Here is a 22,371-nt window from a genome sequence, read left to right as displayed (position 1 = left end):
TGCATCGGCAGGCGGACTCTCAACCACTGCGCCTTCCTGGACCGGGGCACGAACCCGGGTCCCCTGCATCGGCAGGCGGACTCTCAACCACTGCGCCACCAGGGAAGCCCAATGTTAGCTATTATTAATAAAAGGTGCAGTCCCCGGAGACAGGCTGACCAGAGGGAGCCCTAAGAAGCCAGCCTCTAACTCGGGTTTGAGGGAAACTAAAAGTGCTCTGGGAACCTGGAAGTCTACAGGAAGCTTCCGGGTGGCCCATGGTTCTCTGGAAGAATTCATGCTAGCTCATGCCACCCTGCTTTTGCCCATGCTGTTCCCTCTGCCTGGAACATTCTTTCTCCCTTCTCTGCCTGGCTAAATTCTTTGTGTCTTTCAAAAACTCCCTGACTATAGTCCCAGCTCTACGCCCAGGGCTGGGTTGGGTCTTTCCACGGGGCTTCCCTGGACATAGCCCAGAGCATGAAGAAGTGATGTCTTCAGAGCAGGGCCTGAGTTCCATTCATCTCTGTGTTCCCAGCACCTGCGTGTGTATCTGGCATGGAATGACGATGGTGGTGGTGGTGGTGATGATGATAGTTAACTTTTTTTTTTGGGGGGGTGGTGGTGGCACGCCGTGCAGCTTGTGGGATCTTAGTTCCCCAACCAGGGATCGAACCTGGGCCCCTGGCAGTGAGAGTGTGGAGTCCTAACCACTGGACCGCCAAGTAATTCCAAGAGCTAACTCTTATATCACACTACCTAACCAGGCACCATTTTAAGTGCCTTACAGATAACGACTCATGCAACCTCAATAACATTGTGGGGTAAGTACTATTATTATCTCCACTTTACAGGTGAGGAAATGGAGGCACAAAAAGAATAAGTACTTGTCCAGGGTCCCACAGCATATAAGGAGCAGAGCCAGGGTTCAACCTCGGGCAGGCTGGCTCCAGAGGCAGTGCCCTGAACCTCTACACCGGTGCTTCTCAACTGGGGCGACTCTGCCCCCCGAGGGGGCATTTGGCAATGTCCTGAGACACTTTCAATTGTCACAAGTGGAGGGATGCTCCTGGTATCTGGCCAAGAGGTGCTGCTAAACGTGCTATAAGCCACAGGACAGCCCCCCACAAAGAAGAATGATCTGGCCCCAGAGGTCACTAGTGCCAGGCTGAAAAATCCCAGGGTACACATGGTAGGAATCAGCACGTGTGCCGAGTGAACAAATGAACAAACGCCTTGGCACGGTCTTCGTTTGGGCTCCAGCTGACTCAGTAAACGTGAGTATGAGCTGGCTGCTGACTTGCTCATGGGCAGCTGAACAGCCGGGTTTGCTCATCTCCATTCTGCCATTATCTTGCCGTGTGACCCCGGGCAAGTCACTGCTCCTCTTTAGGCCTCAGTATCCACCCTCTGTACGAGGCAAGGTCAGCTCTGCTGCCTTAAGGCCCCTTCCAGCTCTGCTGTCCAAGCGTTCCACAGAAACCAGGAGTCCTAGGCAGGGAGGCCCGGTGATGGTTGCAGCTGAAACTCCCAGCAGGAGGTCATGTCGCCCATGAACTCCAACCGTCCACTGAGTGGGCAGGGGTTCAGAGCCAGAGCCAGAGCAGTCTCTGTCACAAGTCCCACCCTGCCTGAGTTCGTGACTACACCGCTCCCTGGCTGCAGAGCCTCTTACGTGGGCGGGCTCAGTGAGCTCAATGTGAATTGAGGGGGTAGCTCATTCCCTCGACAATAGTCCAGGGCCGATTATGTTCTAATGCCAAGGGGGCAGAGAATGGAGGGTTGCACGTTCAGTTAGTTCCCAGGAAGGAATCCCTCAGTGGGAAAGCCCAGACTGGCAATAACCGCCACAGCAATTCATTCATTCATTCATTCATTCATTCATTCAACAAACACTGAGTGTTCGCCATGTGCCAGGCTCTAGGCTTGGTGCTGGGATTACACGTATGAAGGAGACTGATGCGCTCCGTATCCCCCAACCCTGCCCAGAGGAGGAGCTGCCGTTGGCTGGGCACTTCCCCCGGGACCCTAAGGGAGGGTAAGTGGACACACTTTGGGCCTTCGTTCTCCCTGAAGACTGCTGTTCCTGACATCCCAGCTGACCACAGGCCTTGGGCTTCCTGGGGCTTCACTAGGAGCCAGGGCTTCACTCCCAGCTTCACTAGGGGCCTCTCCTCCCCACTGCCCCGCCCCCGCAAAGCATACACTCATGGGGACCCCGACGGCTCCCTGTTGGTTTGGGGAGCTGAACTTTTCCAAGAGAGACAGGCTTCCCCAGACCAAGGCCACATCAGGATCCCTGACATTGCTCACCAGCCCTGGCCTCCCTGACAGCTCTGGAGTGGGCCTCCGGGCTGGTGATCCCAATGTTAGAGTGCGAACAGGCCTCGACATACGCTCTTATGGCTCAGGGCCCTGACACGTGGTGAAGGAAGGAAACAAGCAGACGAGGCCAGCCAGCATGACCAAAGTCCACCCATGGCCTCACTCAGCTAACTCTGACCAATCTCCCTCACTCCAAAGCCCCCAGGAGTCAGACCTCCCAGTTGGTTGGGGAGTAAAGCACAGGCTTTGGTCAAACAGTCCTGGCTTAAAATCCCGGGGCTGCTACTTATTAGCTGTGTGACCTTGAGCAAATCACTTTGCCTCTCTGAGTCCCCCAGTTTCCTCATCTGTAAAATGGGAGTAACATGACCTGGTTTCCCTTCCCTAAAGTGTTTATGAGGTAGGGGAGGCTGAGGTTTCCCTTCCCTTGACCAGCTGCCAATCTTATTTCTCCTGGCAGGAGGGTTCTGGTTCCATTCTTTGTGGACTAGACCACAGGCCACACCAAGATCTGGAAATGGAAAAATCTATGATTCATAAAAACATCCCTGAGGGCCCCAGAAGGGGGTGGTGCTGCCCTGGGTTTGGCTCTGGAAAACCAAGGTCTCCTGCGCCCTCTGCTGGCCACTCTGGGTTCTCATCCCGTGGTGGATAACAATAAGAATTCTTAGAAACACCAGGCTCATGGGGCCTCCAGGCAGCCGTGAGAGGAAGGTGACCAGCCCAAGACACACTGAACATGCAGCCAGGATCCTGCCCCAGCCCATCATCCGCCCTGCGACATCCGCCTCCCCCTATCCCGGGCATCACCATTTTCTCCCTGAAGTCTCAAGTGGGCCTGCAGGGAGAGCTCTGTCCCTACCTCTGCACCTGTCTGCCCATTTCTGCCAGGACACCTCTCCTGGGGGCCACCTTCTGAAGGCATCCCTTCTTTCACCCCTTCTGCCCTCCAACCTGGCAGCACCTTTCCCTGACCTTCCTCCTCCCTCCGACCCTCACATGCATCTTGGAAGCTCAGGGCCTCCTGATTCTCCTGCTGGGGATGCAATATCCCGGAAAGACGGGGGTTCAGGACCCATTCCCGTCTGGCCTTAAAAATGCAGCCTACTGCCTCTGAAGGGCACCCACCATCTCAGCAGCATTTCATTCAGCTGCCTCATCCTTCCCCGAGCACATCCACCCGGGCAAGCGGGAGCCGGGTGCCCAGGGGGACTTGGGCCAGGGCAGCTGCTTACGTGCTGGATCAGCGTCTCCACAATCTTGTAGCGGTCAGGCATGTGGGTCACCATATCCGCCATGTTGTCCTCGGACGTCCTCACCAGCGTTGGCCCGAAGACTAGGGCCAGGTTCCGGGGCTCCATCTGGGCAGGGGAGGGAAGCGGATGAGCATCAACACCCCTGTGAGCTCTGACTTCCAGCACCCCAGGCCTCCCTCACTCTGGGCCCTCAGGCCCCCAGCCCGACCCCATCCTGAGCTGACCCTGGCTTAGGGGCCAGATGCCTCCTTGCTGGGCATGGAGGTGCCTGGTAAGTAGAGAACAGGCCAGCTTTCAGCCCCACTCACGCCAGTCCCGGTGCTCATGGGCAGTTCCCCACCTGCACACCCACGCTATGCTTGCTCGCAGTGGGAGAAGCCAGAGTGAGGACCCATGGGAAGTTCCAAGGGTGTTTTAGGACCGGGAGGAATCCTATACCTCCTCTCAGTTCCCCCACCCCTCCACCGCAGAATCAGAAGATATAAGGGGTTTGCTTAGGAAAAGGTAACACAAGGGATCTGAGCTAGATCAGAGGATAGATCTCCATCAGACCCAGGGCTCTGAGGCTCTCTGCTTCAGAGGGAAGACCCTCAGAAATTCAGGAGATGGCTCTCCAGGGAGAAGCACGGGCCAGTATGCAGGGAAGGGGTGGGGACAGAACAACCCTTAAGAAGGAGGGCGTGGCCAGAGGGGCTTGAGATGATCTAACCTGGAGGAGCTTAGAATATGCTGAGGAGGGACTTCCCTGGTGGCACAGTGGTTAAGAATCCACCTGCCAGTGCAGGGGACACGGGTTCGAGCCCTGGTCTGGGAAGATCCCACACGCTGCGGAGCAACTAAGCCCGTGCGCCACAACTACTGAGCCCATGTGCCACAACTACTGAAGCCTGCGCACCTAGAGCCCGTGCTCTGCTACAAGAGAAGCCACCGCAAGGAGAAGCCTGCGCACCACAACAAAGAGTAGCCCCCGCTAGATGCAACTAGAGAAAGCCCGCGCGCAGCAACAAAGACCCAACACAGCCAAAAATAAATAAATAAATAAATTTATTTAAAAAAAAAAAGAATATGCTGAGGAGACCCTGGTAGGCTTCCCTCCCCCACACTTCACATCAGGGCCTCCACCCACCTTGTTTTTCTCCGAGTGGTCAGCTATGGTCTTCAGATGGCCCACGAGGAATTTGAGTGTTTCATAGTAATGTCCTGGCAGATCCCGGATCTGGGTGGGAGAAAGAAGGGGCGTGGGACCAGGGTGTGATGACCTCCACCTCCCCACCGTACCCCAAAGGGGCTCCGCTGCCATATCTCAGTGGGTCTGGGATCCCCCCTCTAACTGCCCCCCCCTTCGCATAGATGGAGAAACTGAGGCCCTGAGGGGAGAAGGGCTTGCTGAGGTGCTCGCCCTGCGCAGTCTGCCCTTTGCCCAGCAGCACCCCTCTCCTCACCAGCTTCCGCAGAGTCTGCATCCGCTCCCTCGAATCTTCAATGCGATTGGCCTCAATGAAGTCATTGTATTTGTCTAGAACACAGTGAGAACTCTTTTGAGAGGTGGGCCTCCAGGCTGAGGAGGCCCTGCCGGGAGGTCAGTGTTTTGTACCAAGGCTGTTCCAGTCTGGGGGGGACTCTGTGGCCTTGTGTTCATGTGACCAAACCCACCACGGCTGCCCTCAGGTGCACAGCTGACCTGGGATAGCCCAGGTGTGTTTGTTTGGGAAGAAATAAGATCTCAGCTGCCAACTGATCCTGGAAAAGGGGTCCCTGCCCCAGCCTCCAGGACAAGGACACCACAAGGTTGGAAGAGAAAAGAGAAGGTTACCTAGAAAGAGGAAGGGGTCTTTCAGCCTCCAAATACCCTTCCCCCTCTGTGTCAACGTTCCCCCAACTCCCTTCAGAAAAAGTCCATGGGAAACTTTAAAAAATGGGATGTGTTAAGTTTATCCTAAAACTCATCTGGAAGAATGATGAGGGAGGATTTGCCCTGTTAGATACTGAAATATACTAAAAAGACAGCACAGCTAAGGCAGGTGATGAAGGATCAGGACAGATAAAGGCAGCACTTCAAGTCAGTTATCTTGTTGGGAAAATAAATCCATTTCTAGCTCACATAATACACAAATAAATTCAACTGCATGACAGAGCCAAAAACAGAAGTTATTAAAATATCGGGGAAAAATAAGAAAATACTTTTATAATCATAAGGCATTCTTAAACATGAGATACAGAATCCATTAACGGTTAACAGCTTGACTGTACATAAAATAACTGTTTTCAATTTCCATACTGAAAAGTTAAAAGGCAATGGCAGACCAAGAGCAAATATTTACAAAAACTAATAAAGGGTTAATATCCATAATGTACAAAGAGCTTGTCTCCTACAAATCAATAGGAAAAAAGACCAAGAACCCAGTGGCAAAATGGGCACATAGTCTGAACGAGCAGCTACAGAGGAAACGGTACAGGCCAATAAACTAGTGAAAAGGTAGTTCATCTCTTAGTAACGACAGAAATGAAAATGGTAACAATAGTGAGATGCCGTGTTCTCTCTCCGATCAGCAAACGTTTAAAATATTAATAACATCCAGTGCCGATGGGAATGTTAGGAAGCAAAATCTCTTACGCTGCTACTGGGAGTGTGAACTAGGGCCGCCTCCCCAGAGTCCAACTTGACTTTAGCTTTCAACATGTTTTCCAGGACTTTAACCCAGCAATTCCATGTCTACGAATCCACCTCCAGGACCCTGGTCCAGGTGTGCAGGAACGTAGGCAAGGAAAGTCACTGTAACACGTTTCGAAATAGCAAAAATGCAAAGACAACCTAAATAGCTAGCAGTAGGGGAGTGATTAGACAAATTACAGTCTATTCAGCCTAGGAAAAACTATGTGGTTGATTTAAAAGAAGAATGAGGTAGAGCTCTTTGTACTGACACGAGTGAATCTCAAAATTATAAGTCTCCTTCTGTTAAGAACTCAAGCAGTGGTGTGCTGGAGCCGCTCGCCCGCATGGGCTTCTGACAACCAGCTGTGTTTGGCTTTCATGTTGGTGACAGCAAATTGGGAGCTTGAAATCAGCCGTGGTGGGAGTATTTATACCATGGAAACTGGAAAATGCTACACATCACGGCTTTTTTCCCTTGAGAGCCAGATGTGAAACGTTTACCAGTGCGCCACTGAACCCGCCCAACTTCAAGCCCTACATATGCGAGTGTGTCTTTGTCACACGTGTAAGAGGGTCTGGAAGGAAACGCAATGCACTGTTAATAAGCAGCTCAGCAAATGGTCAAGAGTTGGGCTCTGGAGCCAGATGCCTGGGGCTGAACCCTGGCTCTGACACTTACAACCTCTGTGACCTTGGGCAAGTCACTTAACTTCTCTGTGCCGTAGTTTCCTCATCTATAGAGGGGAAATAATAGTACCTACCTCATGGAGTTGTAGGGAGTAGTGCCTGGCACACAGTAAATGCTCAGAAAGTGTGAGGATAACCTCTGCGGACAGGGAATGGGAGGATGACAGGGACCCTTGTGTTTACTTGATTCATATCTGTACTACCTATGTTTTTTACAAGCATGTGTTTCTTTTGTATTAAAACAAAAACCCCCAAAGTAAAACCAACACACCCCATTTAAAAAGTGGTCAGGATGCAACCTAGACAGGTATTCCCTCCTCCTCCCATCTTCCACTTCCACCCCCTACTCACCATCGGTGAAAAGAGGCTCAGGCAGCTTTCGGAAGAAGGACTTGAGCAGGCTGCTGATCACGTTGAGGTCCTGCCAGCGCTGGGGAGGGGCAACGACATCAGGCCACAGGCAGGGCCCCGCCCAGGTGCCCAAGCCTCCACGCCCCCAGGTTCAGAGCCAGCCAGGCCCCGCCCAGGTGCCCACACCTCCACGCCCCCAGGTTCAGAGCCAGCCAGGCCCCGCCCAGGTGCCCACACCTCCATGCCTGTCCAGCCCTAGAGCCCAGTGCAGCCCGGCTTGGGCCCTCCCTGGGACCCACTCATAGCCAGCTCTCCCCAGACCAGGACTGTCTGGGCTAAGAAGACTCATCACAGTAGAAAAGAGTCCCCAGCTAGGTCCTAGCCCCTCCACCACCTGGCCCCAGCACCCCTCTGCTCCAGCCAGCCCAGTGGGCTCGGACATTTGTCCACGCAGAGAAAGAAGCAGGTCCCTTCCCTGGTGCAGGCACTGTGGGGGACAGAGGTGAGCAAAACCCATCCCCGCACGAGCCTGCCCACTGGACCTCCATTAGGCCTGCTGGTGCCAACTCCTGCTTCCCAGCGCCCCCCGCTTAGGGGAGTCATCCCGGACCCCTCTCCTCATCCATGACACAGCTCACGTTCATGCCTGGTGGCTTCCTGTCTCAGGCCCTTTGCACCGGCTGGTTCCCTCCACTAGAACTCACCTCCCCCTGCCCTTCACATGACTGGCTCCTCCCGAATCTAAACGTCTTCGGAGAGGCCTCCCCCGACCCGACCATCGCGGCACAGCCGCCATCACCACTGCCTGCCGTCTGTAGCACAGCCCTGACTTTTCTTCCTTCTGTGGCACTTACCGCAGTTGATCATTACTGTATGCATTCGTTTCCTTGTTCCTGCCTGGCCGATCTGTAAGCCACATGAGGGGCAGGGATCCTGTCTGTTTTATTCCCACTGCACCCCTATCACCTAGCCAGCCCTATCAGCCTGGCACTTAAATGGTCTCAATCATGAATTCTCAACCAGGGCGACTCAGCCCCCAGGGACGTTTAGCAGTGTGTGGAACCGTTTGGTTTTCACAAGCGGGGGCTGCCACTGGCATCTAGTGGACAGAGGCCAGGGATACTTCTAAACTTCCTCCAGTGCGCAGGATAACCTCCCACAAAAAAGAATTATTCTGCCCAAAGGGTCAAGGTTGAGAAACTCTGATCTAAATAAATGGTTGTTGAATACAAGAATGAATAAAAGAATGGCCGGCTCAGTGTCTCTCCTGTCCACCAGGGGGCACCATCAGCCTGCACAAAGTCAAGGATAACTCCCTTGAAAGGAACTGCTCAGAATAACTCATGTCCAGAGAGCAACAGAATACCCCCAACAGAGACACACAACTCAACAATATACACACTCATTACCATGGGGCCACAGCTTAATGCCAGACCGTCCACAGGCTCGATGAGAACGCTTAACTTCCAGCACTCCCCGTGACAAATGACACAAACTGATGTCTGAGACAAAATCACACACCCAACACACACGGCACGGCCCCACCCTGGTCCCTCTTCTCCCTGGACGAGGCCCAGCTCATGTGCACACCCAGTGTGGGCTCCTGCCCACCTCCCTCCACTGCCTCCTGGCCCTCATGTGTAGGCTCTTCTCATCTCCCAGCTGCCAAACCCAAGGCCTTGCCCTGTCCTTTTTTTTTCTTTCCCCCCATTGGAGAAAAATTTATCAAGGCTAAAGACTGGAAACAACTGAAATGCTTAACTACTAAAGAATACGTAAATTATTTGTGGAATATCTGTATCATGAAATAAAAAGAGCAATAAAAAAATATGAACTCTAGATTTTTCAACAAAGATGAATTTCACAAATTATGGATGGTGATAATGGCATTTTTGTTGTTGTTCTGTTGTTGTTACTCCACCTTTATTGAGGTATAATTAACAGATAAAAATTGTATATATTTACGATATACAATGTGATTGATTTGATAAATCTATACCCTGTGTAATGATTCACGCAATCAAGCTGATTAAAACACTTATCACCTCACATAGTTACCTTTTATTTTGTGCTGAGAATACTTAAGGTCTAATAGCTTAGCAAATTTCAGGTATACAATATTTAATTACCGTCACCATGCTGTACATTAGATCCCAGAATTGCCCTGTCCCTCGTGACCCCTCCTATGCCTAAGCATCTGCCCCCCCATCCCCAGCCTCACCTGAGCTGCCCTCTCCTTCTGTCCCACTCAGAGCCTGGCCCTTGCAGTCCCCACGCCCACCCTCTCCCCAGACGGCAGCTCCCTCCGTCGTCTCACCTCTGTGCCCCAGCGTGACCCCACGCTCACTCCCCAATTCACCCTCGGTCTAGTGCCTGATTATGCATCACCCCCATGTGGGTGACTTACCACCACTCCAAGTCCAACGCGGTTCCTACCTGACACATCCTCCCTCTCCTGCCCTACTCCCCTGGTCTGCCAGGGACAGATACCACCAGCCTGTAGCTCAAATTTTTAGCTCTTTCCTACCCCTCCTTCCTCCCTCTCATGCAGCCAACTCCTAGAGCTGCTCCCATCCTCCTTACCCCCTCCCCCTGGGACCACCAAGACCTCCTGACCCCTCCCACAATATCGGTAATTTCTTCCCTAGATGCCCTGCTCTGGGCCTCCCTCATTCGTATCCATTAGGCATAAGCTAAAGCACTACTTCCTCAAACCCTACTCTCATTTATGCCTCCCCAGCTGAGGAACCATCAAAGGCTCCCTACTGTCCATTGGCTCAAGGTCAAAGGCTTTAGTGAAGCCATCAAAAGCCCTCTGTCCCCTGCCCTGGGCCTCACCCTCTCCACTGCCAAGCCCAGGAGGTGGGTCCATTCTCTGTCCTGACACTCAGACCCTTCTCTGGGATTTTGGAAAATGCTATCACCCGCTGCCTGGACTGCCTTCCTATTCACCTGCCCCTTCCTATTCATCCTTCAAAGATTTCAAACACCTGCTCCAGTCCCCAGCATCCTCTCCTTCCTCATCAAACAATCTGGTCCTTGATGAGAACCAGCTTTTTCTCTTGTCCACTATTTCACACGTACTCATCTTGTCTCCCTAGCTCCTTCCCAAGGACACGAAGACTATCTTACATTTTCACATACAGCTTCAGAGTACTGTTGACTCATGGGACTTCACTGTCCAGATCCATGGTTTTCCAAAACATCTTTTCCAGCAGAGCACTTTTTGTCAAGTGAAACGATACATGAAAACCCAATATGAAAAAAACCGACATAAAAAAGCAGACAGAGCAAAGCAGGTTACTCTAGATGGGGGGTCCTGGCCTCCCACAGCACCTCTGGGGAACCTTAGGGTTCTGGGAAACACTGGCCCTGCTGCAAACTCTTTTTTTTGGTTGAAATATTTATTTGGATATTTTCCCCAGTTTTACTGAGACATAATTGACATATAACCTGCTGCAAACTCTTTTTTTTTTTTTTGGCTTAAATAACAGAAGTTTCTTTTCTCACAACTCTGGAGGCCGGGAAATCTAAGAACAAGGTGCCGGCCCATTCAGTCTTTGATGAGGGTTCCCTTCCTGGTTTGCAGGCAGTCACCTTCTTGCTGTGTCCTTACAAGATGGAGCAGGTGAGGCAGGGAGCTCTCTGGTGTCTCCTTTCACAAGGACACTAATCCTATTGTACCAGGGCCCTGACTTTATGACTTCATTTAACCTTAATTACCTCCTAATCGGCCCTATCTCCAAATACACTCATCTTGGGAGTTAGGGCTTCAACGTATAAATTTTGGGAGGACACGATTCAGTTCACAGCACAAGAGAAAGGGGAGATGATTGTTAGAGCAGAATCCTGGAGGAATCCAGAATTCGCCAAAAGAGGATTGTGAACACTGTTTAGAGATATTAACATTTCTCTCTATAGCAGAAATGACGAGTTGTAGTGAAAGTACGGAAACATTTTTAGACAGGACAGACATTTCGGAAGTCTGCATTAGACGGCCTAGATCTTTGGAATGCTGCACTCTGCCTCCTTGGTCTGCTGTTATCCACTTTTCAGAGTTATTTGATAGTTACTTTATATGTTCTGTCCAGGATTATTAGATGTAATCAGTAGAAAAGACTGGACAGAGTGTGTTTGCTCTATCTTAACTGGATCCAGAGCCCCGGTATGTAATTTTTTATTCCTGCTCTAAACACATCATTTTTTTAAATTGAGGTCTAGTTGATGTACAGTATTATATGTTTCAGGGGTACAGCATAGTGATTCACAATTTTTAAAGGTTATATTCCATTTATAGTTACTATAACCTGCTGCAAACTCTTGTGTGGTTGTCAGATCCCTTCACGAGCTGCTCTTGTCTCATCTGATCAACTACCCACGTTGCTGTCCGCTCCAGCAAACACCATATACTCCCCTTCTAACCAGGTGTCTGCAAACCTTGGCCCATAGGTCAAATCCAGCCAACGACCTGATTTTGTGTGGCCCTTGAGCTAAGAATGGGTTTTGCATCTTTAAAAGATTGTGAAGAAAAAGAAGGAAGAGAAGGAAGAGGATAAGGAAGAGAAGGGTTTGCAACAGACCATGTGGTAAACAAAGCCCTGGAATACTTGCTACCTGGCCCTTTACAGAGAAGGTATGGTGACTGCCGGCAAACCTTAGGGGCCCACGCCTTTCCCCAGGCTGTTCCCTCTGCCTGGAGTGCCCTTTCCTGGCTTTCGCTGGCTTTTCGTGGACACTATTCATCCTCAAGGCCCAAAAAACTGTCACCTACCAGCCTCTGTCTCCGGGCTCTCAGGCCATGGCTGCAGCTGGGGTGATGCCCTTCCCCACGGCTGGCCTGCAAAGGCAAGTTGCGTCTTGCCTTGGGGCCCTGACCCAGTGCCAGGCACACCACAGGGTACAATGAACACAACAGACACCACCACATTGGCCCCCCTTCCATAGGCCGACGCCCCCCAGTCACACTCACCTCATCCTGCAGGTTGATGTCCCCGGGGCCACGGTTGAGCTGCTCCTGCAGGCTGGACACCACTGCGTTGTTGCCTGGCACCCGGTAAATGCCTGTGGACTCCAGCCCCCGTGCCTCCACAATGCGACAGCATGCAGCCACGATCAGGGGGACACGCTGGGGACACAGCAGGGCAGGGGTGTTAGGAAGAGTAAGAACAGCATTCTCTGGAGAAAATACTTGCAAATGATATGACCGACTAATAAGGGATTAATAGCCAACACACATAAACAGCTCATACAACTCAACATCAAAAATACAAACGACCTGGGAATTCGCTGGCGGACCAGTGGTTAGGACTCTGCACTTCCACTGCTGGGGGCCCAGGTTCGATCCCTGGTCAGGGAACTAAGATCCCACAAGCCGCGAGACACGGCCAAAAAAAATAATAATAATACAAAAACCCGATTTAAAAAATGGGCAGAAGAACTGAATAGACATTTTTCCAAAGAGGAAATGCAGATGGCCAAGAGGCACATGAAAAGATGCTCAACATCGCCAGTCATCAGGGAAATGCAAATCAAAACCACAATGAGATATCAGTTCACACCTGTCAGAATGGCTGTCATCAAAAAGGCCACAAATAACAAATGTTGGCGAGGATGTGGAGAAAAGGGAACCCTCATACACTGTTGGTGGGAATGTAAACTGGTGTAGCCACTGTGGAAAACAGTATGGAGGTTTCTCAGAAAAACTAACAGTAGAGCTACCATATGACCCAGCAATTCCACTCCTCAGTATATATCCAAAAAAAAACAAAAACACTAATTCGAAAAGATACATGCACCCCAGTGTTCACAGCAATATTATTTACAATTGCCAAGATATGAAAGAAAACTAAATGTCCATCAAAGATGAATGGATAAAAAAAAAAGATGAATGGATAAAGGAGATGTGATGTATATAGATATCTCCCTCTCTCTCTCTCTCTCCCTCTCTCTCCCTCTCTCTCTCTCTCTATACACACACACACACACACACACACACACACACACACACACAATGGAATACTACTCAGTCATGAAAAAGAATGAAATGTTGCCATTTGCAGCAACATGGATGGACCTGGAGGGCACTATGCTACGTGAAATAAGTCAGAGACAAAAAGACGAATACTGTATGATATCATTTATATGTGGGATCTAAAAAATAAAACAAACTAGTGAATATAACAAAAAAGAAGCAGACTCACAGATACAGAGAACAAACTAGTGGTTACCAGTGGGGAGAGGAAAGAGGGGAGGGGAAGTATAGGGCTAGGGAACTAAGAGGTACAAACTATTAGATAGAAAATAAGCTACAAGGATATACTGTACAACACAAGGAATATAGGCAATATTTTATAATAACTATAAATGGAGTATAACCTTTAAAAACGGAATCACTACATTGTACACCTGTAACTTATATAATATTGTACAGCAACTACACTTCAATAGAAGAAAAAAAGAACAGCATTCTCCACCAGTGGGCCAGAGGTAGGGAGGACAAGATGGAGGCAGTGCAAAGCCAGACCCCAGGGGTTCTGGTGGTTACTAAGGCTTTCACTGTCTCTGGTCTGGGAGCAGAAATCGCACCAAAGCCTCGCCATGATCTGAGGAGGAGCACCAGCTGGGCGCCAGGGATTCTGGGCTCTGGCTCAACTCTGCTGCTCCCTCGCAGGGCTGCTTCCCCAGCTGTGTCTGTGAGACGCGGTGGAGAGCTGGCTCCAAAGTCCCTTGCAGCTCTGACTCTCTGTGTCTCGGTCTCCCCACTTCCCTGCTGGCTCTGGAGCACGGCGGGAACCCACCTGGTTCTCTGTGGCGGGCTGGCACTCCTCCAGTCGGACCCCAAATGCCCTGGGGGCTGCCTTCTTGTTCTTCTTGATGATGTTGATGCCCCAGGGGGTTTTGGGGGTGGAGACACTGTCATCTGGGGTTGGGGAAGGCAGAGAGAGGCAGGGTGAGCTGGGGGCCCAGGGAGGGGCAGCCACCACACTAGGTCACACACACTCACACACCACATTCACACACTGGACGTATGGGGACTCCATCAGAGAAGCAACCGGGATGCTGAGGGCTGATGGCAAATTATAATATCCCAGCAGAGAAGGCCGAAGAGATGAGGGTGTCTACCCTAGAGAAGAGAGGCCTCAGAGTAATATAAGGACTTCTGTATGGCTAAAACAACAAGGTGGGAGCCATAGATTCTGGTACAGCCGAAGGAAGAACTTTCTAATGGCCAAAAGTGTGTGAAGATGGAAAAGGCTGCCTGCAGAGAGGATGAGGCTCCTGCTCCTGAAGGGACACAAGCGGAGACCAGAGGACCACACAGCTGGGATGTCACGGAGGGAAATCAGGCTCTGGGCCCTTCCAGCCCTGAGGCCCTGAGGGCCCCCGGACCCTCACAGGCATGCACACATGGGCAGACACACGAGGATAACCGTGGCACACACCTACAGGCACACACACCGCCTGACACACACACACAGGCCCTCCGCTCCCATGCAGACCCACAGGCTGACCCGCCCTCCCCACGCATGGGTGCACACCACCCCCTTAGCAGCCGCCTTCCTACCCTTGCTCCCTGCAGGCTGGTCCTGAGTCCTGAGGCCACGTGCTGTACTCTGTTTGAGGAACTCAGACTTGAGGCCCCCCAGGCCACGAGAGCCTTTGGGGGAGGAATCAGCTTTGGGCCCAGAGCTATGGCTGTGTGGGAAGAGGGGAGAGGTCTTCACTGGGGTGACCCAGCACGCCACCTGCCCTGGCCTCCCACCTCTTCGGACCTCCCCTCCATCCCGTCCATGCCCTTCTGGGGACTGGAGGCCTCAATGCCCCTGCCACCCTCCCTGCCCCCAGCAGAGGGCAATTCAGGGGCCACCCTCAGGTCTGAAGGTGGGTCAGGAGGACGACCTCTGCCCAAGGTGTCTCCCACCCCATGGCCAGGACTGCTCCATGAGGGCTGGGCCTCACCTCACTTTGCGATAATCATTAAGCTTCTTGCTGATCAGAGCTTGGTTGGCACAGCCGGGGTCCTGGAGGAGGCGGAAGAGAAAGCAGACCCCATCAGTGACCATGGCCAGCCCACCCAGGGCTTCTCTGTGGCCCCTGCCTCGGCCTCGCCTCCCCTCTCCTCCACCTGCCAGCTGAAGGGTGCAGACCCTGGAGCGAGGAAGACCAGGGCCGGACTCCCGAGCACCCCCTCACCAGCTGTGTGACCTTGGGCAATCCACTTAGCCTCTCTGAGCCTCAGTCTCCTCAGCAGTAACATGGGGAGACAACGTGGCAACCTCAGGGTTAGGGTGCGGAATTATGCACGTGGCACTCATCACAGTCCTGGCAAGGCACCGATGAGGTGCCCCATGAGGGGCAGCTATTGCAATAATGAAGGTGACTTGGGACCCTCAGACAGTGCCTGTCGGGGACAGCCCAGCCAGTCCCCCCAGAAAAGGGCCCCAAATTTCAGGTGCCTTCCTCCTTGCGGTGAGGAACGACAATGTCCTGGGGAGGCAGAGCCTGGTTCAGTGAGATGGTGTCCTCAGCGTGCACTAGCACCCCTCTGCCTGTGGCCAGAGCAGTTGCACATCTGGACCAGGGCCCAAGCCACACCATCCTCCTGGCAGAGACCGGCCGCCAAGCCCAGGACCCCCACATAACTCTGCGCAGGTGTCCAGAGGCACCTGGCGGAGGGGGTGGGCGGAGGCAGAAAGCCCAGCCCAGGCTCCTAGTGTGCAGCTGCAGCTGCCCAGGAGGGGGCGTCACGTAAAAATGCTCCTGGAGTCCCTGCCAAAGCCCTTGGCTCAGCCCCTGCTGCCTGCTGCCAAGGCCGATCCTCTTGGCCTCCTCCCAAGGTCAATGTGTTTGTGCCCCTGCAGACAGGCCAGCCCTGTCAGAGGGGCCAGCCACAGTTTTGGCCCAGGGGCACCCCTTTCTGTAATAATTCCACAGGAGACCCCCGCCTCCCAAACCTCCAGCAAGAGGCTGAGGTTGGCCGGGAGCTGACCCCTCTGTGGCAGAGCCTGCCCAAGGCGGTCATAACGATGACGATAATAACAATTACTGTCGTTCCTACAGCTATTATTGTTCCTGCCAGTCATGGAACACTAAAGACGCCAGGTCCTCTGTGAGCCACTGCCCCAAGCATCGTCTCTTCACACCAAACCCTTGGAGGGCATGGTTGCAAGGGGTACTCCTGTCAGCCCATTTTATGCAGGAGGGGACTGAGGCTCAGAGCGGTGAAGGGAGGATCCCGACAGGCGAGAGGCGCCCGGGGCCTGCCCTGCCCTCCCTGGCCCGGCTGGGGCCGGGCCGGGCCCTCACCTCGCCCTCGGCCCTGCTGTTCTCTCGGATCGCTCTGATCCAGCCCAGCATGTCATCCCGGTCCTCAGCCTGAAAGAGATATTCACAGAAGTCAGCGGTGGTCAGCCGGAACACGTGCCTCCTCTTGGTCTCGCTGTAGGAGATGTCCACCAGGCAGGAGCCGATGCAGACGGGCGCCGCCTCGTCCTCACCTGCGACGGCCGCCGCCGCCCCCGCCGCCGCCGGCCCGGGCTCCCGCCGCTCCTTGCTCAGCGAGAGCGAGCGCGCCCGCAGCGCGGCGTACACCCGCTTCCACTGGCGCAGGCCGCCGCCAGCTTTCTGCAGGGAGACACGGGGAGAGGGGGAGAGAGGGGAGGGGGAGGGGGTGAGAAGCCAGGCCTGCCCTCCTCCCCGACCCCAGAGCCCAAGGGGGCCCTAGGCGCTGCAGACAGTGGACAGCAGTGGGGACCCCACCCCACTGGCCGCCGGGAGCCCTCTGCTCCACTCCCACCGGCACCTGGGGCAGCCTCCTGCCCACAGTCCTCCAAGTCTCTCAGCCCCTCACCGGCCTGGACACCCGTACCCATCGTTCTCAGTCCCCGCAGAGGGTCCCCAACATTCGCTTTACCGCTCCTCTGCCGTTGGCAATGCCCCAGAGAACCAGCAGGGGGCTCCAGAGGGCAATCGGGCCCCCCACCAAACATGACCCACCTTACATAAAATCTTCCTAAGCCATTCCTGGTCCACATACTGCTTCCCTCCGGGCAAAGCTAGTCAAAAGTTGTCAACCACACTTGCTCTCCCCGCTTCTTTGCCTCTCACTCAAGACTCCACTCAGTATCCCCTTCCTGGGAAGCTGCTTGCCAGGTCACCCAGGCGCCATGTTGCCAAAGCCAGTGGCAGCGTCTGGGCACTTCTCAGCCCTTTGCTTAGCCTCTTGGTGGCATATGACCCAGCTAGCGGTCACTTCTTCCCTCTCCAAACTCTCTCTTGGCACCCAGGACCCTATGGTTCGTGGTTTTCCTCCTAACTCCGCTGGCTCCTTCTCTGGTCCCCTCCACCCAACATCCTCTACACCAGCGGTTCTCAACCAGGGCAAAGAGCCATCAGGGGACATTTGTCTGAAGACGTTTTCAGTTGTCGCACCTGGGGAAATGCTATGGCATCTAGTGGGCAGAGGCCAAGGATGCTGCTAAACATGTCGGATGCCCAGGACAGCCCCGCAGCAAAGAATCATCTGGTCCAAAATGTCAACAGTGCTGAGGCTGACAGTCCCTGCCCTAAAGGAAGCGGAGCTCCAGAACTTTGTCCTCGGCCCTCCTCCTCCTGCATGCCTCCCCCATGATGCCATCCACACCCATGGCTTTAAATCCTGTCTGTCTGCTGATGGTGATGCCCAGATGTACCCCTGGCCCAGCATCTCCCCCGAGCCACACTCCAGTACCTCCAACTGTGTGCTCAGTGTCTCCATTTGCACCCCACGGGCACTGCAGGTGCTGCTTGCTCACTACGGGGGCCCATCAAACCTGTTCTCCACCCCCACCTCCATCTTTTCCAGCTCAGTAAATCCACCCAGTTGCCCAGAAACTTGGGAGCTGCCCTTGACTCCTCCTCATTCTTCACCCCTGACATCCAACCCGTCAGGAAATCACAACTGTTCTGCTTCCAAAATATCACCTGCCTCCATCTTTCCTGCCACCACCTTGCCCACACCATCAACACCTCTTGCCTGGACCACTGCACAAACCATCCCAGGCTCCGTTCTCCTTCCTGCAACCTCTTCTCCACGCAGCAGCTGCAGTGGCCATTTGAAAATGTAAACGAAGTCCTGTCTCTCCCCTGCTTAGTGCCCTCTCATGGCTTCCCATCGCCCTTGGAATCGAATTTAAGCTCTTCTGTGATCTGGTCCCTGCCTCTCCTAACCCATCCCTCTTTCTTTCTCACAATGTCGAGACACAGGGGGCTTTTCCAGTGAACAAGCCAAGCCTTTCCTTTCCCGGGGCCTCTGCATGTGCTATTCCTTCTGCCCAGAGCCCCTTCTCTTGCTTCTCCACGTGGCTGCTTCCTTCTCGCCCTTAAGGTCTGAGCTCAAGGTCATCAACATCACCTCCTCAGCGAGGCCGCCTCTAAGCATTTTTCCCCTAACGGCAGCCCCCGGCTTCCTCCCAACTTAAAGGCAATCACATCACCCTGTTCATATTCCCTGAGTGCCCACTGTAGTCTCAGGTTACTGGCTGTGGGTGGCTTTCTCCAGTACAGAGAAAGCTCCTGGCGCAGGGAGCTCATCTGCCCTCTTACCTCCATACTCCTGGGCCTAGAGCCATGCTGGCACAGGGTAAGTGCTCATCAATATTTACTGAATAAATGAATTAATCGGCCTCAGAACACCCTGCAGGCGGGGGTTCCATCTCCCCCATCAGATCAAGGGCTCCTTTCCTCTGGCTCACGGCCCACCTACGACTCCACACCCAGCCCAAGCTTCTATCTTCAGAGCAAACCAGATGAGGAGACTTCATGGCTGGCAGGTGAACATAGCCACAGCCAGCCATGAACCCTGCCCATCATCACATACCTGCTGGACCAAGGCAGGGACGTTCAGAGCAGGAGACAGTAGGGCCCTCCAGGAGAAGTTTAGTGTCAGAGTGAGGTGGTGACAAGGGTGCCCCTTTGAGACTGAACCAGCTAGGTGACCTTGGATAAGTCAGGCCCCCTCCCCTAGCATCAGTATGCCCTACTGGTAAAAACGAGAGGTGAGCCAGCTGGTCTCCACGTTGCATCCAGCTCAAATGCTGGGTCTGTGGCTGCAGGGATGGGTCATACCCACCCACGCCCTCCTCCGCCTGACAGTCAGTGGCCTCCAAAAGAGACTGGGAGCTGGGGGCGGGGAGAGGCTGGACTTGCTGAAGCAGACAACATCTGGCTGGCGATCAGGACCCTGGACAGACCGAGAGACCAGATGGGAGTGGAAAGCCCTCTCCTTCAGAACCGACCAGTGAGCAGGAAGGGGCCAGGTCCTCTCCCTGCCCAGGAGACACTGCGTCTGGGCTGCCAGAGGCCACCCAGAGCTGGGGGCAGGCTATGGGGCAGGCAGAAGTCAGCAGTTGTCACCAGGCCCTCCGAAGGGCTCAAGCCTCGGGCTGGAAGTCTTCGTCCACACCTGGCTCCTCCTCCTTGGCCTCCGTCCCCCACTTCCTCCCGAGGCCCGGCCGTCTCTTGCTTTCTCTCTCAGTGTTCCCGCGCCCATGGCTGCAGGTGCTTGTGTCCTCTCCGATGGACAAATGCCCTCCCCAGGTGGACCTCCTCCCAATGCCACACCCTCAGAGCCTCTGTTGCCAGGACACCTCCGCAGAAGTGTGCGCCAGGGCCCTCGGACTCCATAGGCCCCAAAGGAACCTCTTGGCTTCCTCTCCCCAAACCTACCCCTCCGGTGCCCTGTGGCTCTGGGAAGGGTCCCACCACTCTCTGACCCCACAGCCCAAGCTGGGACCCCAGGAACCTCCTCCATCCTCCCTCACCTCCCAGCCCTCAGCCCGCCCAGGCTTTCCTTACCCCTGAATCTCTCTAAGGTGTCCCCTCCCCTTGGTCCCACTCCCCTCGCTCACCTGGACAGCAGCAATGGCCTTGTCTCCTCCTGTCACAGATGCAACACTTACCTCCTGGGCTCACACCTCCCACACCCCACCCTTAAATGCCTGCAAAGGCTCACCCTGAGCGATGCGCCCGCGCCCAGGCGCCCGACACCCCACCCGGCTTCCATCTCTTGCCCTGGCTCCCAGCTGCCCAGCACCCCCTGCCACCCTGCTCCTAGCCGTGCAGGAGGGCATCTCCCCTGTCAGACCACACCCCCACCTCCCTCCTTTGTGTGGACTCCCACACACCCTTCACAGCCTTCCAGACACCCCCTCCCACCCTGCTGAGGTCAGGGTCATACGCTACTATATGCCGCTCCCCTGAACTCCCCCATCACAGCAGTCAAGCACTGGTAACTGGTAAGCAACAAATGCCTTCTCTGCCCAGCAGGAACCCCAGCAGGGCAGGACTGGCCTGGCTCCCTCACCACTGAATCCCCGGAACCTCAACGGAGAATTGGAGCAGGGTAGGCTGTTCATCATTATCTGCGGGCTGGACGAGGGCACAGATGAGTGCCGCTCCTGCCTGGACTACACTTCTCACTTCACCCTCACACTGGCCCTTGGAGTAGAACAACACTGTCCCCATCTTACAGATCAGAAAAGTGAGGCTCAGACGTTAAGGGGGTTGCCCGAAGCCTTATGCTTGATAAGTGGCTGGGCAGGAATTCCAAGGCTGTCTGACTTCAAAGCTTATGTTCTTTTCAGGTACAAGGCCCTTAGAAGGCAGGGTGGAAAATTCAAATAATAGCATTAAGCAGGATAGCTGCTCCCGGGGGCCAGGCACTGGGTGAGCGCTTTTTGCTTAGATCATCTCATTTAATCCTCAGCAAGGGTGTATGAGCTAGTGATTATCATTTGCTCCATTTACATACGAGGAAACTGGTAGGTGAGCCAAACAAGCTCCCCCAGCAGCTCATGGCACAGTGAGGAGCCAAGCCCAGGCTCATGCTAACCTCTCTGCTCCACTCTGCCTGGGCCGCTCGGGTGACGGCAGTCGGGCGGCCTCCTCCTCCCTCTTCTGCTGCCTGGAACCCGGGATTGTACTCCATGGACCCAGGGGCCCTGCCTTCTCCCCTCGGGATCCTGCTTACCTCCCAGCCTCAGGCCCAAGCCCCCTTCATCTCTCACCTGGATCTCTGTGGCGGCCCCAAACTGGTCTTCTTGCCTCCCTCTGGCTCTCTCTTAATTCACTCCCCAGGAAGCCCAGTGGAAGAGGCCCCAGGGGCTTTTAGTTGCCCTTAGGATGAAGACTAGAACCTTTGCTGGCCTTGAAAAGGCTAACCTCTGCTTTCTTTTGGGGCTTCAGCTCCCCTAAAAGAATCACGCTGGCCTTGCTCTCATTTTCCATGAGCCCCAGTGGCCATTTTGGGGGTGATCTGCCAACCAAGGATCAACCATGGGATGGTTCTGTCAGAATTCCAAGCACAACTGGATCAGATCCACCCCACAGCAAAGACCACCTCTCTGGTTAACTCTTTTTCATGAGTTCTTTAGGACCCCCAGGAAGTTCTTCCTAGCATCTAACCTCTACCCCTCATGCTGCAGCCTCAGCTGGCTCTCCTTAGCTCCAGAGGGTGGGTGTAGGAAAAGCTGGGAGTTCTGCTGGAGCCAGCTTCCATCCACCTCCAGCTCATTCCTCCAGCCATCTTACCTTCCCCTTCTTGGTGAGGACCTGCTTATAATACAACCAGCCTTCTCTCCTGATGTCGCTGAAGGTTGCGTCCGAGAGGTCAGAGGTTGAGTGTCGCTTGGAAGGAGCGTCAGCGTCTTCGGAAGTGCCCCAGCTATCCAAGGACTGCAGAGAGACGACAGAGGGCAATTTAGGGTGGCTCCCACAGTGCCAGCATCTCAGAAGCCCCATGGACCATTTGCAGCCACAAGGGCCTGGCATATGCCTGTGCTACGCTCTGCTGTGCTGTGTGGCCTCATGGGCCTTGCTTACCCTCTCTGACCCATCTGTGTTGAGGTCATGAGACATATGTGATGGGGAAGCCAGAAAGGAGAAAAGGCTATGACCTGCAGGCCACATGCCTCACCACGCTTAACTTTATAGACTTGAAGGAACTAAGGAAGCAGAGGAAGTGATTGTGTCCACATGGAGTTACATAAACAGAGGAAGTGGGAACATCAACAAAGACCGAGTTAGTGGAGCAGGTAGTCATGTCCACAAGGAGTTAAACAGAGGAAGTGATAGTGTCAGCAG

At 53.9% G+C, this 22,371-nt stretch overlaps 1 protein-coding gene across 8 annotated transcripts in view; it reads right to left on the bottom strand.

Annotated features, from left to right (window-relative positions):
• Positions 1-22,371, bottom strand: part of ARHGAP23 (Rho GTPase activating protein 23) — an 81,429-nt gene that overhangs the window by 13,490 nt on the left and 45,568 nt on the right. For 7 of the 8 annotated variants that reach the window (XM_073798520.1, XM_033847505.2, XM_073798519.1 and 4 more), the window contains 10 exons: positions 21,820-21,963; positions 16,558-16,875; positions 15,211-15,272; positions 14,816-14,946; positions 14,049-14,170; positions 12,221-12,376; positions 7,252-7,330; positions 5,003-5,076; positions 4,687-4,776; positions 3,540-3,665 (listed from right to left, as the gene is read on the bottom strand). In XM_073798520.1, coding sequence (XP_073654621.1) covers positions 3,540-3,665; positions 4,687-4,776; positions 5,003-5,076; positions 7,252-7,330; positions 12,221-12,376; positions 14,049-14,170; positions 14,816-14,946; positions 15,211-15,272; positions 16,558-16,875; positions 21,820-21,963 — 1,302 coding nt within the window. The remainder of the gene's footprint in view (positions 1-3,539; positions 3,666-4,686; positions 4,777-5,002; positions 5,077-7,251; positions 7,331-12,220; positions 12,377-14,048; positions 14,171-14,815; positions 14,947-15,210; positions 15,273-16,557; positions 16,876-21,819; positions 21,964-22,371) is intronic. The other variant, XM_073798521.1, reaches the window with a different exon arrangement.

The sequence above is a fragment of the Tursiops truncatus genome, chromosome 20 (assembly GCF_011762595.2).
Source record: "Tursiops truncatus isolate mTurTru1 chromosome 20, mTurTru1.mat.Y, whole genome shotgun sequence".
Classification (NCBI taxonomy): Eukaryota; Metazoa; Chordata; class Mammalia; order Artiodactyla; family Delphinidae; genus Tursiops; species Tursiops truncatus.
Note: the sequence above shows the minus strand (reverse complement) of the source record. Positions and strands in the feature narration are given on the sequence as shown.